General features: G+C 31.8%; 1 protein-coding gene across 1 annotated transcript; it reads left to right on the forward strand.

The window, feature by feature from the left end:
• Positions 1-18041: 18041 nt before the first annotated feature.
• On the forward strand, positions 18042-19537 carry LOC133695402 (transcription factor MYB93). Its single transcript, XM_062117381.1, has 3 exons — positions 18042-18214; positions 18298-18427; positions 18537-19537. The coding sequence occupies exons 1-3, from the start codon at positions 18082-18084 to the stop codon at positions 19297-19299; spliced, it is 1026 nt and encodes a 341-aa protein (XP_061973365.1). The 5' UTR covers positions 18042-18081; the 3' UTR covers positions 19300-19537.
• The last annotated feature ends 395 nt before the right edge of the window (positions 19538-19932 follow it).

Here is a 19932-nt window from a genome sequence, read left to right on the forward strand (position 1 = left end):
CCTAGCTGCTCTGCAATTTCCACCATGCAGAAGTCTTCTATTTACTTCTATCCTGCATCTTTCGAAGGCATATCAGGAGACCTTTTTAGATTTTTCTACTTTCCAACAGTTTAATAGTTGTTATCTTGGACTGCGGTTATGACAAGAGCAACATTTGTTCACTATCCCTATAATTAGCAAACCCATGATTGGCGTACTAATTTCTTAATAGCAGTTCATATGAATGTGGTACTGGTAGGTATCACTTTAAATGTCAGATTTTAGAAACATACTGCTTTCACATTTCAGGATTCCTGCGTGGGCCAAAACAAAGCAACTGCCATAATTGAATTTAAGTCACTAGAAAGTAGAGGTGTCATCCATAGTATATATCTTAGGATGCTTTAGTGGTAGCCGAGTAGCTCACATTATCCGTTTTTGGTTTTCTTTTTTCTATATTCTATTCTCTTGCACCAACTCCTGTTATGTGATATTTAGTTCTGGGCATAAACATTTTCTTTTTCAAGCTTTGACTTGATTCTCTGGCTTGGTCCAATCTGGCTGTATGCTCGTGGATAGATCTTGATGATCCAATTCATTCAGTTCTCAACTACAACCATGTGACCTAGCTCTGCATGCATCGTTGTTTTAACCTGTTACTTGATTCTCGTATTCTATATCTAGGAACTAAGATATCCATGAGCAAGCCTGGATAAGTCGATCCCCCTTCCTTCTTTTCTTTCTCTCTCTCTCTCTCTTGATCTTGTAGAGAGAACAAGTTTATTTTCAGGTTTTAAAGTTCGTTTCCAATGTACTTGGATCATTTGTCTTGATCCCACTTCTGCATAGTGAATGGTGCAGTCTTGAGTGCCATGCGTCTTGATCCCACTTCTGCATAGTGAATGGTGCAGTCTTGAGTGCCATGCAGAACGACAAGTATTCACAGGTTGATATCACTCTGAAGGTATGTCTTTTCTAGTAACTACTAATTGCAAGTATTTCTTTACAGACTTCAATTATTGAATTTATATCTTTTTATTTTTTAATTTCCGAGAAACCTTCTAGCTGGTTTATGTAATTTCAGTTCTTCCTGCATATTTCTCTTAGGACTGCTATGCTCTTAAAAACACATTGATTGTTTTTTCCTTAAATGCACAGTATGCTTGTCTTGATTTTTGGTAGTTTCCATTGCATTGTTGGCATGCTCTGAAAACTTTATTACCACTAATTTATCGTTGTTGTTAGAAATAATATCCACTACTCAACGAAGATAGGCCCACAATGTTAATCCAATGATGAAAAAACCTACTTTTTGGTGAGCAGAGTATCGTGTTTTTTAATTAAATTAAGTGCATGATTAGCGGAACCTGTTTAAGTTTTTGGGCACACTAATGTTCAACGCTCGACAAGAGGTCCAATACACAGCTATGGAGGACGGCATTCTCCCTCCCTTCCCTAAATGCTAAATCCCCATCCCACCCCTCCCAATATCTTAATCTAAGACCTTTTAATGAATATCTAAAGTCTTAATTGTTAGGACTTTTGTGCATCCTAATTTGACTTATTATGTCTTTCGTATCCTTGCATCATGTGCTCAGCTTACCAGCATACTTTTAGATAGGGCTTATCTACTCAAGTGGTAGACTAGGATGAATCCACTTAAGCATGTTGGACCTTGAGGTTTTTTTTTGTGTGATGGAGTCAAGCTGGTTAGGTGCAGGTTGGTTCATCTTTATCTCATCTCCTTTGTAGGAATTGGATCCAGGGACAGGAGTTTGAGAAATGGAATCTAAGAGCCTTCTCAAGAAAGATCACCTGCAAACTGTACATGTTTGTCAGTGCTTGTGTGCAAATTTTAGTCCTAGTTCAAATGCTATTTTGATTATGAGAAAAACAAAGGTAAAAACTAGTCTGATAATTGAAAGGCCTGAAAGAAAACTTCGCTGATTCGCGTGCATGATTGACATGATTTAGCTGCAGAGTGATTAAGTTTAGGGGTTGCCTGATAATTGCCATAAAAAAAGTTTGCCTATGTATTTTCCAAGAGTAAGAAAAAATTTAATCATTAACTTAATATTTAACTCTATCAATCAATTTTGAAACCTTCCAGTTTGAATTCTTATCTAACTCAAGTTTCAAATGAAATCATGTGAAAGTTGATCAAATATAACCTAGTTGATTTAATGAATTAAAGGATAGTCTAGATAATCAGTAAAAATATAATATTGATTTAAAAAAAATTTCAAGACTATTTCTTTTTATAAATATTGACATGCCAATATTTTTTATAAACACTGGCATGACAATATTTTAGATTTACCTGGTTGACTTGTCAAGTTTGTCACTTGGGTCATAAATCCAAGTTGATTTAATAAGTTTGATTTTTTAAAACAATTTTTTTTATTTAATTAAACAAGAGTAGAAATAAGCAATTGAGTAAAACAACCAAATAATATAAAAAAATTTGGTTATGATGGGTTGTAAAAAAGATGATGCTAATACTAAAAGAAATATTTTTATTATCTCACATGAGATTCTCAAAGCAATAATTAAATAAAATTTAATAATAGGATATCTAAAATATATTCTTAATTGACTTAATAATTTTTAAAATAAAATGCAATGTGTTTTAAATTAAATAATTTTTAAGAAATTGAATTAGTTTTTTGAAAAAAAATAAAAAAATAAACAATGCTTGCGAGCTTGGATGGCGTAACACATCTGGGCCATATAAAAAAGCGTAGGCTTAGTGGCTTGCTATTCTAAGCTCGCATCTGAGATTTTTTTTTTTTAAATTGAACAAATAACATGTCTAATTATTTTAAAAAGAAGCAGAAGACGGGTCATTTGTAGCAACAATTGACATATTGTCTGTAAAGCTAGTCTCTAATCACCAGAGAGGTGGTTGGAAAATTAGGCTGAGTAAATCCAGTTTTTAAACTATTTTCACCTAAAATATATTTATAGCCTTAAAAACTAATTTCTCAACTCAAAAAACCCTCAAAATCAATTAAAAATATGAAATTAAACATGAAAATATCTCTCTTTCAACCCAATCTATTTTTTCTGACAATTTGGATACCTAAAAACACTCTAATCTAGTCAAGAACACTTTGACATCATATTTGATTATTGTTGTCATCACAATCAAACCAACCTAGCTTCCTTTTTCTCTCTAATTCATTGTTTTTCAATAATTCTTTCTCATCTCTTAACTTGAGGATTGAAAAGTAAATAAAATGAAGTTTAGGACTAAATTATGTAATTATAAAACTAAAAGTGCCAAAAAGAAAATTTGAAAATATCTTAAGGAAAAATTAAGCAAAAAGGCTCTCACACTATTGTATTTTATTTCTTTAAAAGGGCTCCTATTTTTTATTTGTTTCATTTTTGAACCCCTTGTTTTCTATATTTTTCAAATAATATAATTAATTTTTTTTCATGAAATCGAGCACCAATCCAATGTTACAATATTTTTTTTTTTAAATCAAGATAACCATATAAAAATTAAATTGAAACAAATTATCAACCCTAAATCCTATTCAACACAACATTAAAGGAAAAAAATGAAAAGAAAAAAAATTGATGATCAAAGGCAAAAAAAAAGATAAAGGACTAGAATTGACACCATAGTTTTTTAAAAAAGAAAAAAGCATCTATTTTTTCTTTGTTCAATTTTAGTCCTCACATTTTTAATCTCTTGAAAATAATATTTTTTGTGAAATCGAGTATCAATATGAATTCAGGATATTTTTTAAAGCTACAATAACTATATATAAAAAAATCAAAACAAATCATTAATCTTAAATTCTAATGAACACAATTTCAAATAATAAAATTAAAAAGAAAAAAAATTAACATATATTGAAAGGCCTTCAGATTTTCACTCTAGCAATAAATAGTGAAATGCCAATACTTTGATCCTTAAAGTTTTTGAGGACTTTCTTTTTTTCAATTTCATATTCAAACATTGGGTTTATTGAGTACTGAATCTTATAATTTGTTTTAATTGTTTTATATGGAGTTATCTTAGTTTTATGATCCGAGTCATGAATTTTGTTGGCTAGCCGTGTTGAATAAGGTAATTTTTTAATTATTTTTTTCAATTTAATCTTTCAATATTGAATTGATTGATGATTGATTTCATAATTATTTTTATTTGTTTTTTATGGGGTTATTATTGTTTTATTACCCGAGTTGTTAATTTTTTAATTATTTTTTTCAATTTAATTTTTCAATATTGAATTGATTGATGATTGATTTCATAATTATTTTTATTTATTTTTTATGGGATTATCATGGTTTTATTACCCGAGTCATGAGTTAGTTTGATTGACTTGGGTTTTTTTTTTGTTTTTTTAATTGATTTTTTTTTAAATTTTATTATTTAATATTGAGTTGATTGAGAATTAAATTTCATAATTTATTTTAGTTTTTTTATATGAGGTTATCCTAATCTCATGCCTTGATCACTAGTTTTGTTGGTTGTCTCGGGTTGACTTCAGTGGTTTTTTATTTATTTTTTATTTAAATTTCATCCTTCAACATTGAGTTGATTGAAAATTGAGCTTAATAATTTATTTCTATTTACTTTTTATGAAGTTATACCGATCTCATAACCTAAGTTTGACTAGTTAATTCATGTTAACCCGGCTTATTTTTTTTAGTTGAATTTTAATTTTAATTTCATTTTTTAACGTTAGATTTATTGAGAATTGAGTTTAATAATTTTTTTTGAGAATTATTTTTTATAGTGTTATGATTTTATTTAAACCTGTCAAGTCGATCTCTAAATATTTATTTTTTTCTATTAAAAAATATATTAATAATACCTAAATATTATTTTATATCTAAATTTTTTTTGATTTAAACCACGTCATAATGCGAACAATGATATAGTTTAATGGCTAAAGCAAATAAAAAGAAGGGAAAAAAAAACTGTTCCAATTCACTGTGTTTTCCATGACACCCTTTAGTGTTTTTTAATAATAATAATTAATTGTCAGAATTGATTTGTGAAATATAGGTAATTGGGCCACTCACGATTTCATATAGCGGGCCAAGATTCACCACTAGGCCCCAACAAAATCTGGACTGTGGATGAATAAGAACTTCTCTTTTGATAGGTGTACAAGGCACTTGCATGGCTCGGATGCCTTCATAGGAGATCCTAGTTGAATTGCTTGCAGCATGAATCGGATTACACGCACCTTCCTTCTTCGAATGTATCGATGGGTTGGAAAATTTCTCTTCATTTTCTTTTCTTTTTATGCGTTCTTAAGCAAGTTTTCACTTTCTTTTTCTTTCTAAAACAGAAACTCCCCCCTCCGAAAAAAAAAGAAAAAGAAAGAAGCTAATGTCTACCTACTCTAAAATTTAAATGATGCTTGGTTGATGAAGGTCGGTATTCTCCTCAAAATATCATAATATTGCACTCATTAATCTAGCAAGATCAGAGATGAGAGAGAGAGAGAGAGTAGGCCTCACTGTGTTAGCTCATATCATCAGAACAAAAACAAAGTCTAATTAAAAGATATTCAGTTCGCGAATCTAGTATTTTTAAGCATATAAAATCCCACCTGACCTAGGTCTGTTATACGGTACAGATACGTATTAAGGTTAACTGGATTTATAGATTAGGTTATGCGCATGCATGTTGCTTATATTCAAATTAATTAGGGCTGATTTTTCTGCACACTAGTTGCTATATCTATTGTTTTTTGTTTTTTTATCTCTAATGTTTTTTTTTATAAATTGCATATGTACTTATCAAGCAAAATTAATTAATATATGAGAGATCCTATATGTGTATGCGAAATAAAATTAAAGTCAAATTAAATATCATATGAGCAACCGGATTTCAAGGCTAGCTTTCCTTGCAAAACAGGAGGAACAGGTAGGAATGCTTTAAAGGTCGAATAATATATTATCTGGCAACTAAACGAGCAAAAGAAGACAAGTGTACGGATGATGCTTAGCATAAAATACTTTTGTTGACAGTTTAAAATGATACAATGCAATATTCCGCATGCCATACGCTTATGATTTCTCATATATATCGAAGAGAATATGGCATTTGTATATCACCTGCTTGCATGATTAAGATGGATTACAGGGAGACGTAACTAGGGCTAGGAACCCAGAAGATGAGTCTCGCATAAATGTTTACATATGACTTTGTTTCTGGTGAACAAACAATATGTCGCTGATATTATTATATTGGCTCACCTGATTTTCCCTTTATGTGATTTTTTTTTTAATTAAATGGAGAATATTGTTTTTCATTACTAGTGGGTTATTCTTTGTTTAATCTGTTGTATTTGAATTTACGTACTATGTTTACTATCTTATCTTGGGTTCAGAGGTTGGTTTTGCATATATAGAGCGTTCTGCTGTTTTTTTTTTTTTCAAATGATTTTTTATTAGTTTCCCTTTAGTGTTCAAACATTTCCTGCTAATTCTTTGTTTCACAATTTCACATTTGTGTTTGTTTGTATGCTTAATCTAACACGTTCGCTGATTACTTCTTACGAATTCTCTTAAGCTAAAGTATTCTTAGAGTCTCTGTTTGTGTCTTGGGTGGAAAATTACTATAACAAGGTTAAAGAACATCTGCTAATTAACTAATCAACTGTCATTTCCCACATGAAATAGACAATTCTTATGCAAAAAACTGATACTACACACACACACACACACACACACCTTTCATGGATAGATTTTCTATTACTAATCGTAAATTATGAAAAAAACCAATATGGGATGATCACACAACTACTAAGTTGTAAAGGCATATGCCCGAATCGATCCATAATTTGATGTCATTTTTTCATGGTGTTCTCTGAACCTAATCTCCTTGTCAAAAGTTGATGGAAGCATACAATTAATCAGTCTATATGACTAGCTAAATGATTTTCCATGTATTCTATAAATTCTAGGTGATAATTAACATAATAATTAACCAAACTAGCTATCAGTCTCATTGTCTTTCACTTTCCTTAGCTGTATATGTGATGTCATTGTCTATTGAAGTTAAGCCAACAAATTAAGACATGGTAGTTGATGAGCTAAAAACAATGATAAAGCTAGCATAGTACAAAATTGCTTCCTTAAAATACTAGTTAACCTTTAAAAATTTCCCTATAAACAAAAATATTCTTCAAATTAAAGGGTTTTTTTTGGATGATATTGCTTATCAATCAATTAATATATCATACTCCTAACCCATAGTGCTGGCCATAACGGTTGAGAAAACAGATCAGTAGATGGATGCTAAATGACAGTAATTAATACTAGCCAAGTGTAAATAAGAAGATTCGAGCAATTTTATTTGATAATAAATTCTATCATGTCAGGAGTTATATATTCTTAATTAATATAATTATATAACTCCTGACATGATAAACGACATATATAGTAAAACATTTTGACGTGTAAATTATCATTGAAATGGTAAAGATGCGATGAAATTAGCACAGATTTCTCATACCCCACATGAATTGTTTTTGTTTTCTAGCAATTAGGGTTGTTAGGCCATGAATAATATAAAAGGGTTGAAGTTGGTGTTCAATGCATGCCCACAAATAGTATTCACGTGGACTGTACGTAATACAACTCTTTCTTATATATAAGCAGCTGCTTCTTCTGTCCTTTCTGCTTCTTTTTCTTTAATCAAGTGCATAATGATGCTTAAAGTAACTGTCATTGTCCATAGTAGAAGAAATAACCTCATTAGTCCAAGCCAATTTATATTTCTTATCTCATTTATTTATGACTGGAGACAATTGAAACCCTTCAATTTGATCAATCCTTTTCTCTCTAACTAATACGGATGACTGTTCAAGTCTATAGGTTATCTAAGGAAGCCACATGTATTATTACCGATGGTGGCTTTTGATGAAACTGCAAGTGGCTCTTCCAGTCAATCTGCCTAGCTATATATCAAGCCAAATACCATGATTTGAGGATCTAGCTAGACGACCTCATCGAACCCAATTTATTTGAGCTACGAGTGGTTACTGTTTGTTATCCAGCACTTGATTTGATTCTATTTGTTGGAGTTCTAAGACAATATGTATCACGAGTCCATAATCTTTCAGAACTGTTTATATATTATCTCAAAGAGAATGCGTGGAAAGAAAGAAAGAATGGTGCTTGAACTGTTAAACAAAGACGATTTCTCTGAATCTCTCTCGACTATTCCAAGAACAATAAGGCACCCTTTATATTCTATAATTTTCTTATGCTAAGTGTGTGTGTGTGTGTGTGTGTGTGTCTATATATATATATATATATAGCAGGGCTGCTTTTCTTTTGCATGGAAATGGAGCAACAGCAAACCCTATACGTGGCATGGGGAAGCATAGAAAGTCCGAGTTTAGATGTATTGGGTAGAAACTTAACAGAGCAAGCAATTTAGTTGTTTAGCTGACACAACTATGATGTTTTATAAATCGTAATTAAAAATAATTACTAACTTTAGGTGACATCACTCACGTTCTAAATTCTATATGAAACCTGCTTCTTTAATTTCTATGTGAGGAGGGTGGTCCACCCGACAAGGAACCCTAGTTGAAGAAGCAATCTCCCTCCCCTCCCCTCCCTTTGTGGAAAAAAAAATCTTTAACAAGCTTTCGTGAGGGAGGTGGCAATGGGGTGTCTTTAATTTTCTCTCTTAAAATCTAAGTAGATGGAGAATCTTTTTATTTCTTTTAGGAGTAATAAAATCCCTGCCGACAGTAATATATACGAGGCAAGTGAAGGAAAAAAGGAGAATAGAAAAGAAAATTTAATGAATTCTCACTTCTCGTCGTGTTGCTTTGACTCTATGTGGCCATTGATTTGATGCTTTTGTATATGTCTAGTTTTTTCTTTTTCAATTTATTTTAAGAGAACGTGTTTAGGTTAAAAGATATCGCTTAGTTATGTAGTAGTATTCTTATACAGATTTTTTTATTGTTTTTTGAGAAATTAATATTCAAACTTAAAAGAAACCTATATATGTATATATTTTTCTCTTATTGCCACTTAAAATTGTCACAGTAGTAGGAAACTTAATTAATTTATTCAATCATACACCGAAAGCAAAGAAAAAACATATTTATTATATAACTAAAATGCTTTTAATTGTTTATTGCAGATTGGGAAGTTTTTGTGCCGAATTGTTTTCCATGAACATACTGATACCAACAAGATTATCCTTGATTTATCCAGGAAGAGACAGCAGAAGAGCCTGCGGGTGTATATACCGGTTATGTCGCATGAAACTACGTATTTCGAGGCCCTATATGTTCTTAGTTATAAGCATTTTATTATGTTGTGTGTTATAGAAGGAAAGGCCGAGGAAGAAAAAAGGACGGAGGCATCGACAAATGCCATTGACGCATTCTCGTGATCAGGGTTAAACTTAAAGGAGAACGTCTTTTAGGTTTCAAAGATGGTGGAAATTCAGTGTTTGCTGCACCAACTTCTCCTCTAACCAGCTCCCTCAATAGTCAAATGGCTCGTCCTTTTCATCATCACGTCCCTATCTCTCACGAGAGTAAGTTTTATGATTAAACCTAAGTATTTTGACAACCATTTATGCCTTCTGAACATTTGGTGATTAATTATGCTCCTTTTGAATCTGAATCAAAGGTTCTACAATACAATCCTGACACGATGCATTCTTAAACTCCAGCACGAGAAATAATTACTTAAACTCTGACTAATTACCACCCAAATTAAATCTCACGAGTTCAAGACACAAATATAAAATACACCTGATCAATGTGTGAATATTGCGCTTATCTGCAATATTGACGCCTGCATGTTCATATTCTACAGTGTTTCTATTCCAAATCAAATGGAGATCAGTGTGATTATGCATGGAATCCCCCAAGTCCCCACTACAAAGTTTTAGAAAATTATCAAATGGAAGCGGATGTGGGGAGAAGGAGAGAGAGAGGTGGCCTATTAGCAATGTGGTTGGTTAGAGTGCAGAATCATCAAGCACACGTGGAAAGAGACCTCATCATGTTTAAAGCTGGAACAAGATCCCACTGGAGCGCTCATCTCAAAATATTCAAGACAATGAAGGACAAGACTAGCTAATGGTCATGTGGCCTACGTTGCATCAGGCACTAAATAAAACCACTCAACTTGTCAACACCTTTATTAGGAAATGGCCACTTTTATTAGTTTCTTCTGTTACTTTGATTCACTCATTAATTATATATATATAAATGCTTTACATATTCACTAATTTTGTGCTTAATTATGTATACAGGGGACAGACATGATCAGTAAGAGGTTTCAATGTCTTGGAAGAAGCAAACGTACATATGCATCCAATCAAACTAAACCTCGAAAAAAAGGATACTCAAGCTTTCCTATATATCGATTTGTTGGGAACAAGGTATAAAAATATATATGTTAGGTTTGCCTTTTACCTCGTTCCGTTCACTTCAAGTAAACTAGACTTAAATCACGTTCTCGTTCTCACAGCGTGCTTCCTGAACTTTCCTTGAGTTAACTTCGAGCTGGCTTGTATTTTGCTTTTATTAAAATTTATTTTTTTTAAAATTTATATGAATCATTTTAATATGCTAGTGTTAAAAATAATTTTTTAAAAATAAAAAATATTACTTTAATATATTTTAAAATAAAAAATATTTTAAAAAATAACTACTACCATAACTAAACACTATCTTTATAAAATCTGCTGAAGATGGATATGATGAAATTAAATAAATAAATCATCATCATACAAGAATATTATAGGTAATCAAGATTATATATATATAAAGGAATATTATAGGTAATGCTTATTTTATATTTATGCGAGATCAGGTAAACATAACATCTGATATTTTTTTCCATATATATATATATATATATCAAATTTAATTAGGAGTTCGTTTGACTTGTAAATTTGCTAAGCCATCCTCACTTGTAGCCTTTTCATGACGAGTTGGATGCAATGTTTTTGAGAATCTTCATGACCATGGAGTAAATCATTTTCAAAGATTTCGTTAAATTCACAAACAAAGAAAAATAGAAATTACTAACAGCAAATTAAACGTATATATGCCCTCATCTATTCTTGATATAGTACTTTTCTTTCGTCTCTTGTTTCTGAGTTTCTTACAACAAATGTTGTTGTATTTTTGTTTTTAAACTACAATATACGATCTTTCCCTGTAAAGAGAGATAATTTTTTTTTCTCTTTTCAATGATATATCATATATATATATATGGACAGCTAGGTAAGCAGTGAAAAAATTTATATTACATAAGTTGTAATTAGTCAAATCATATATTAGTTACATCTTGTTTTCACTATTTTTATTTTTTTTATTTTGGATTCGAGAAAACCCCACTTTCCGGAAAGCTCATTTTATGGGTCCAGGTGAGCGAGTAAAACCCCGGCTGTCCCAAGCTCTTACAAGAAATGCACGCCCTGACTCGAACTTGAGATCTGCTGTGAAAATCTCGAGTCTTTTGGCATCACACTACACCTCTTGAGGACTTTGTTTTCACTACCTCATCATTAATCTCTCTCTCTCTCTCTCTCTCTCTTGAAAAGATCGAAAAAAGAAGACGAAAAACAACACAAACGTGTTTTATGTACATTGAACTTTGAATTTCATCACTTACATAAATTGTCAAACTTTTCTTTTAATTGTTTAATGATTATGAATTTTGAGATAAAGCTGTAACTAGTAGCTGTAGTTTATAGAATCTAAGTAGTCAGAGCTTGGGTTCAAAAAAATTTAATTTCTCGTAACTTTACTTATAATGTGAAAATGACCGCACCCTCATTCCACCAGAATGAGGGGGCGGCGGGCTAAGCTGAGAATGTGAAAGGTGGCCAGAAATCTCAGAAACTGACGAGACCCATCTTCATATACTGTGATCAACAGTTTCATCTATAATAATGATAATAAAAATATATACGTAAACAAAATTTATATTATGAGATATTGCCATGCACTGGGTGACGAAACAGGCTGATTTGTTGCGTGCTGGCATGGACTGCATTCCTATACTCTGACCATCGACACCATGCCATCTGCTCCTTGATGTTGACCTTTTTCTTAATTTTAATTTGTTTTTTACTATAGAAAAAGTAAGGTCTTTCTCGTTTAATCATTTAATGGATATCAAAATTGCCCTCACCACTTCTTGCCAATGCTTGCCAAATCTTGGCCATTTTAGGTTTAGAATTTATTTGGAACGCCCCATGTTATACTTATGTCGGGATCGAGAATTGGATATCTTTGTAAATAAAGCTAGTTGGATGCACAAGAAATACATTCCATACATAATGAGAATGTCACATAACATGACTTTAATTTCATGCATTTTAGACATTAATTAGTCTCTAATTATTTGATGAATTAGACGCTAATTATAATTTTATATCTATTAAAGTTACTTCATTTCTTCGTTTTTAATTAACCCTACAAATTTATCAACATTCTACTCACTCTCCCAATAGTTTAAATTATTCCATTGCAATCCTCGTAGTGTTACAAGAAGTTTTCATATTACTCATCATTATTACATAGCTCAAAGCTAGTCCTTTTTTCGTAATTTTCTTTTACTGCACTTTCTATAATAAAAGATTGGAATCTTTAAGTCATCTTTTTATTCATTATCACTTCACTTGAAATATATGGATGAAATTGTTTTCTAATCGAGGTTTTTGCAGTGTTTTTCCAAAATATGTTGGTGATATATGCTACCAATGGTCTTCCATGGTTAAAGGCAAGCAGAAGAATCTCTCATGACAACTTCTTTTCTCATGTGTTGTATGGAATCTTTGGCTCCACTAAAATGATGTTATTTTTAATGACGCTGCCCTAACCTCTAAATATGTTTCTCCATGGTGCGTCTAAGTATTGCTTTATGGTTGATCATGCTTGATTCCACCTTTTTGGAGCTTAATATAGAATATATTCAGTAAGGAGGAGTTGGTTTCATATGATTTTTTGTTCCCCCTAATTGTTGCGCTCGCCTATTTCATGCATCAATTTTTGTGCTTTCCTTTTCTTTGTTTCCTTTCCTCTACTTGTTCATCTAATGTAAGTTAGACTATTATCTTTGTAACCATTTTTTTAATAAAACTTTCGACTATTACAAACAAAAAAAAATCTTGTACATCTAAAATATAGAGGGGAAAACGGTTTAAAACCTAAATAGATAAAAACACTTAAAAAAATAATTTATAAAGCAGGATTTCATTAACTATTAATTGGTCAAGGATAATTCAAAATTTTTAAAAATTTAAAGGTAGCATTGGAATTTTTTTATTTTATTTTATAAAAGACGAGATAATTTTATTAGGTTAGTCATTTAATAGATGAAAAACTAGCAAAGCAAATAGACCATACAGTAACGAGATTAAGTAAAATAAAGTAACAAGACTAGAAGTTACTTACTGGCTCGTATTACCCCAAGAAAGAATAGACTCTTTACTCCTCAACATATCTATACCAGTGTAGCTGAACCTATTATTATAGGAATAAATCCAACATGCTGCTTTGTAAAAGAATAGGCAAAGATATAATCCCAGTCCGGGTTGATATCCTCATATAAGACTTTGTTCCTAGTTTGCTAAATGAGCCAGACTATTCCATAGAAGAATCCTTGCCACCTTTTACTGAAATTTATCATAAACCAAGCCTTGCCGTTAGTGAAATAAATTGTCCAAGGATTTAGGGATACATCACAAAAGACCCCACTATCTAGCTATTCTATTTTAGAAATCCCAAGACATTGAGCATTAAAATAAGATAAAATTATAAAAGGAACATAAATCTTTTTGTATCGATAACATATTCCTTTTAACTAAGAAGAAGCAAGTACATAACCTATTATGCAATGCTAATCACAACAACATCTCATTTTTTGATGGTAAGTATATAGTTTTAATTTAGGATACATAAGTCGGTCTAAGATGATATACCACGACTTTGACTAACTAAGAGCCTTTGCTATCTAAAATCTAGATTGTGTAATCTTCTTTATATTTATACAGATGAATGTGTTTAATGGTCTCTATTAAACTATCAAGATGACCAAAATTAGAGCTTCTAATATCTTAGTTCCATTAAAAATTTCTCCGCTAGTAATCATCATCCAAAAACCCCTTGATATTAACAACATTAATCACCATCTATAAAGCTTAAACAAAGGTTTGTCACAAACCCAAACATCATCCTAAAATCGAACAAAAACACCATTTCGTACTTGAAATATGTTGTTACCTCTCAAAGCAATAGAAATCACTAGAATTAATGGTTGAGTAAATACATGATCAAATAGAGGAAAGACATTTACAAAACAAAGGCAAACCATCATTAAATCTTGGTTTGTACTTTACATTGATAAATCTTCATGACCTTCATGGTTTCTTAATCCCAATATCCATGATTTCTTATAAAAAAAATTAAAATTAAAACCATCCAGATCTGGAGCTTTTGAACCATGTTAACTAAAACTAGCTTTTTAAAGTTATTCCATAATAACTTTTTTTTCTAACCAAGCCACCAAATATGCACTCATCTTCTTAAAACCATTAGAACCAATTGTATGTTTGGATATAAATGATTGAGAGAAACTTAGAGAATAAAGAATTAGCTCATTCTTTTGTTTCATAAGATAGCCAAAATATTTTCTCATCTAAGGTAATTTGGTGTAATAAATCTCTACTCATTCGAAGGTATGCTAAAATGTAAAAAATAAATCTGGTGCTGCAATCACCAAGCTTATTCTAAGATAATCTAGCTTTTTACCTCCAAATGGATTCCACATTCCAATTCACTTGCCATCGTTTTAAACCAAGGATACTTAGGGCCACTATACCTCATCTTCAGTAAGTTTTATAGATTATGTTTAGCTCTAACTGTTTAATAGAAAACTCCAAATCCTTCAAAAGCTTTTTTCTATTTTCTAAAAGATTATCTGTTCCAAATTCTCAATTTTCCTTTAAGGGCATTGATCTTTTTAATAATCTTAATGCAATGAGATATCATATCATCAACCTCATTCTAAAACTCAGCTGGAGTATAAGTGAAATTTAAACGAGAAAGCCAACAATCTGAACCTTTGAAAGGCTTTCATCCTCAATTTAAAAACTAATTCAACCAACAATCTAAACCTTTTGTTTTCTCAAGACATTAGATTTCAAAGTCCTGAATAACAACAACTAATTCCACTCATGAATAAATGATCAAAGACAAAGATCTATATCCATACCAAAACTATTAAGACCAGGAATGATCATAGATAAAAATATGAACTCTGACCTTATTCATATTTTAAGTGACAAGTTGTAAACTGTGAGTATAATTGGCCAATAAGAAGATGATGCAAAAAATGACCTGAATGAATTGAATTCATATGTATATAACCTAACACGTATGTTCTGTAGTTTCATTGAAAACTAAGGATGCACCCTATTAAACTGCTATCAGGCTTCACCATCAAAAGAATACACCATGACTCTATCCACTACATCATGTGAATGATATCATGTTATATGCTCAACAATCTTTAGAGACATGAATAACTTTTGCAATTTAGGAGTGACCGAGAAGTATCTTAGTTTTATATATATAATAAGAGTCCTTCTTTGCCAGTTCTAGGTTTAAATCGAGTTTGCCCACAAGTTTTACACTTGGTTAAATCTGTATTTTCAAGGTAATACAACATGCAGAAGTTTGGACATATATCAATTTTTTTAGTTTTCTAAGTCAAGGGGTTTCATCATTGATTTTGCTACACAAAAGTTCTTTTTAAACCTATTCCTTTCAGGTAAAATGTTTCTCATCTATTTGATAATTTTATCGTAGCTAGCATCACTTAGTTCATGAACTAACTTGATGGTGTACATCTATGTAATGAGCGATACTTTACTATAATTTGTGTACCCATCCTATAATGGCGCGTCAGAATATTTTAAAAGTTTAAAAAACCTGGTTGTATATGTATTTGGTTTTTCATCTACAATTAAATACTCATATGTATAATCCTGATTCATTCTCATTGCATCTATAATCATACTCCTATAATAATTACTATAATTATCTACAACTCCATGCACGTTGTTAGAACTAGAAGTTAACTCAACCATCTTTTCTACCATGGTCTTGTAAGGAACATACGATTCTTCGTGTGTCAACCAACATAAGTATTTTTCCATGAATCTCTTTTATAGAAGATGCATCTTAACAATATTTGGATTAAGAAACTTTTTATTTTTATATCTCTTACATGGACATCTAATATCATCTCTACTGATATTTTTTAGATTAGTTAGTGCAAATTAATAAAACCCTCAATCCTATTACAATAACTCATTTTGCTCAAACCTTCAGGTGAGACTCGATACATCCAAGAACGATCATTCATTACTTATATGAAATCTATATAGAATATTGATGACAATATGTTTTAACTAATAATGTTAATTAAACAAATTATCGATACTTAGTTAATTAGCTTTCATTGGTCAAAATTATTGAATCTATTTAATAGTAACATTTAATAACTATCAATTTTCTCCAAAAAAATTCAAATTTGTCCAAATTTACTTAAACTTTCAACTTAACAATAAAATTGACAAAATATAAAACGTGCCCATTAAATAACCTATTATTTATTTTATTATAAAACATCTAAGTTACAAAACCAAACCAGTTTCATCAAATGACAAACAAATATAATTTTTTAAAATCTCAAACAAACTTGAACATGTACAAATCATACAACAAATTTCTTGAGGAAAAAGCTATAAAGAAAGTAAACACACAAACAAACTATATATTCTACATAAAAATGCTAAAAAATTAACATAAAAGAATGATTCACAACAAAAAAAATAGGTAGCTTTACTTACTTGATATGGTGAATCTTTAAAAAAATTGAACCAGAACAAAGATACTGACAAACTGAGTGTTGTTGTGACTGAATTTGTGATAATAAGAGCTTGATTTGTGACAAAATAAAAGGGGGAAGGGTGATTTTTTTTGCAAGAAAAAAAAAAGGAAGAATAAAAAGAAATGAGGGAGGGGGGAGGAGATCTAACAAGCATGTTATAATTTAAATATCACCAACGGATTCACCAACGAATATTAGTGATAGTTATATTTCATCGGTAATTTCATCTGTAATACTAACACATCATATTTTTCAATGGAAATAATGAGGGAATACCTCCCTTATTTTTTTCACTTCTTGATTTTTATCTGTAATTCCCTCAGTATTCACCAACATAAACAAATAATATCATTTTCCGTCTGTAAATATCACCGTACTTTATTGACGGTATTTTTTTCATTAGTATTTCCATTTATACTTGATAATTTCTTAGTAATGAGAGGGTTTCGGTGGTTTATGGACTTGATGTGGTGGCTTGGGTGGGAGAGACAGTGGTTCGGGTTAACTGCTGATGGTGGCTCGGGTGGAATACATTGTTTAGGGTGGCTTGGGAATGACAGCTGCATTATCGTATTTGGGCTTGGCAATTACCGAGCTATTACTAAAAAATGGGTAGCATTGAAACTTTTAAATTATAAAAATAGAAGTGAGATATTGATAAATATACGGGGAAAAGTGGAAATTTACCCTTGTCATTTCTTTCATGTTCATATAATATTTGTAGAAATATATGTGAATGGAAATTTCCCAATGTTTTTTTAAGACCATTCTTGTCCCGCAGTAGATGTCTGCTCGAAGATGTTTCTGCTATAATGAGGCTAGAGCTAGACCAATTTCGAATGGCGTGTCTGGAATCCTAAAACAGACTGCTCGACCACGAGCTGTCTTGATTATTGAACCATCTTTTGTTTTGTTGGCTGCTCAAAATTTAATGGCCAATCGATTAATTAACTACCTGGACCTGGAGACTAGAGTGGGGGAGACAGAGAGGGTACATTTGACATTTCAAGAAGAAAAAGGTCATTGTTGTTTTGCTTAGCAAATGGGAAGCTACCACATCAGCCTTTCAAGAAACATGGAACGGATATAAATAGCAAGCCTGCAGTTAATGGTTGGATCAAAGGGAGGCAGATAAATCTTAAGGGGAAAAACATAAGATACACTGTCTAATAGAAAATGGGAAGATCTCCTTGTTGTGACGAGAGTGGCCTCAAGAAAGGTCCCTGGACCCCTGAGGAAGATCAAAAACTCGTCAAATATATCCAAAAGCATGGCCATGGAAGCTGGAGAGCCCTCCCTAAACTTGCTGGTATCTGTCTATCTATCTTTCTGTACGGAGCACAGCTCCATCTCTATCTCTCTCTGGCTCTAACAAGCAGTATATTTTTGCAGGTCTTAACAGATGTGGAAAAAGTTGCAGGTTAAGGTGGACAAACTATTTAAGGCCAGATATCAAGCGAGGAAAATTTTCCCAAGAAGAAGAACAAACAATTCTAAATCTCCATTCCATCCTTGGCAACAAGTAACCAGTCCACCAATCATCTTTTTTGTTGCATCTTAATTACTGGTTTATTCATCATGTTATACTTACGTCCATTTTTTTTTTTTGTCTTTGCTTGCTGTTTTACAAGATGGTCAGCGATTGCTGGCCACCTACCGGGGCGGACCGATAATGAAATCAAGAATTTCTGGAACACCCACCTGAAGAAAAAACTCATTCAAATGGGTTTTGATCCTATGACTCACCGGCCTCGAACTGATATATTCTCAAGCATACCTCATCTTATTGCCCTAGCTAACCTGAAGGAACTCATAGATCATCATTCATTGGAAGAACATGCTCTCAGACTGCAAACAGAAGCTGCACAAATGGCAAAACTTCAATATTTGCAGTATCTCCTTCAACCTCAGCCTCCTGCAGCTTCTAATAATGCAACAAGCTCAAACAACCTAAACAATATCAGTGCTATTGGTGAAATGGAAGCTTTTAATCTCTTGAATTCACTTGCTTCATTCAAGGATAGCCCAGTCTCAAGTTTATCCCAGTTTGATTTATCAGCTTCCTCTCTTCAAGGGATCAATGATTTAATGCCCTTCTCTCATTTGCCTGACTTACAAATCCCTTGCAACTATCAAACACCACCAAACAAGGACGTGCTTGATCAAGCTCCTGAATTGACAGTGTTTAGTCAAGGAGAGAACTCACCCAATTCTCCATGGCAGCTTCCTTCATCTTCAACTCCATCTCCTCCTTCAGTATTTCCACTTGTACCACAGAATAGTGGCATGGTCAACAACTTGGGAGATGCCTCTAGCACTTCAAGCTATGTAGGAGAAGCTCCTTCAGTTTGGCATGACATCCTTGAAAATCCTTTGTTTCATGATATTGCTTAGCTTAATTTTTCATGTGTGTGAAAGGTTTGGAGTTTCACCACCATTTCACTGTATAATGCCACAACATATATACTGTTTATAACTCCATGTATAATCTATACACACAGTAGCACATTGCACTACTCATCACGGTAGATAGATTTGCATGCATGTTTTTGAATGTAAGTTGGAACAGTTTTTCATCATGGAGTGTTACCAACTATAATTATATGCAATTAAGGGACTGATTTTATTGAAAGATCTCATCTGACTTATAATTGCCATTGTTTTCATTGAAGAACTTTCTAGCTATAGCTTTCACAAGGTAGTTAACATACAGGAATAATGTTGCATGAATGACCAGTGATCTTCATGGCAGGTAGGTTATGAAAATTATTTCATGCATCTGTACTACTGATTAAAGACTAATTAAATTACTTAAAACGTTATATTCTACTTTCCTTTTTTCTTATCAAACAGGGAATATGTTTTTCTTTGTCTTGAAACGTGTTGACATATCTGTTATGTATCATACAATTGCCTTGAAGTTGCATAGAACTTTTCATTTTTTAAAAAAACATCTTGGAATCTTAGAAGAAGCACGCACCTGCAATTAATTTTATATAAATAAAACACATCGAACCAAAATTTTCA

The sequence above is a fragment of the Populus nigra genome, chromosome 5 (assembly GCF_951802175.1).
Source record: "Populus nigra chromosome 5, ddPopNigr1.1, whole genome shotgun sequence".
Classification (NCBI taxonomy): domain Eukaryota; kingdom Viridiplantae; phylum Streptophyta; class Magnoliopsida; order Malpighiales; family Salicaceae; genus Populus; species Populus nigra.

Bases quoted from the DNA above. Each gene is read 5' to 3' on its own strand.
- LOC133695402 (XM_062117381.1), top strand. From the start codon at position 18,082: ATGGGAAGATCTCCTTGTTGTGACGAGAGTGGCCTCAAGAAAGGTCCC. The intron at 18,215-18,297 runs GTATCTGTCTAT...ATATTTTTGCAG, and splicing joins AGCCCTCCCTAAACTTGCTG to GTCTTAACAGATGTGGAAAA. The intron at 18,428-18,536 runs GTAACCAGTCCA...CTGTTTTACAAG, and splicing joins CATTCCATCCTTGGCAACAA to ATGGTCAGCGATTGCTGGCC.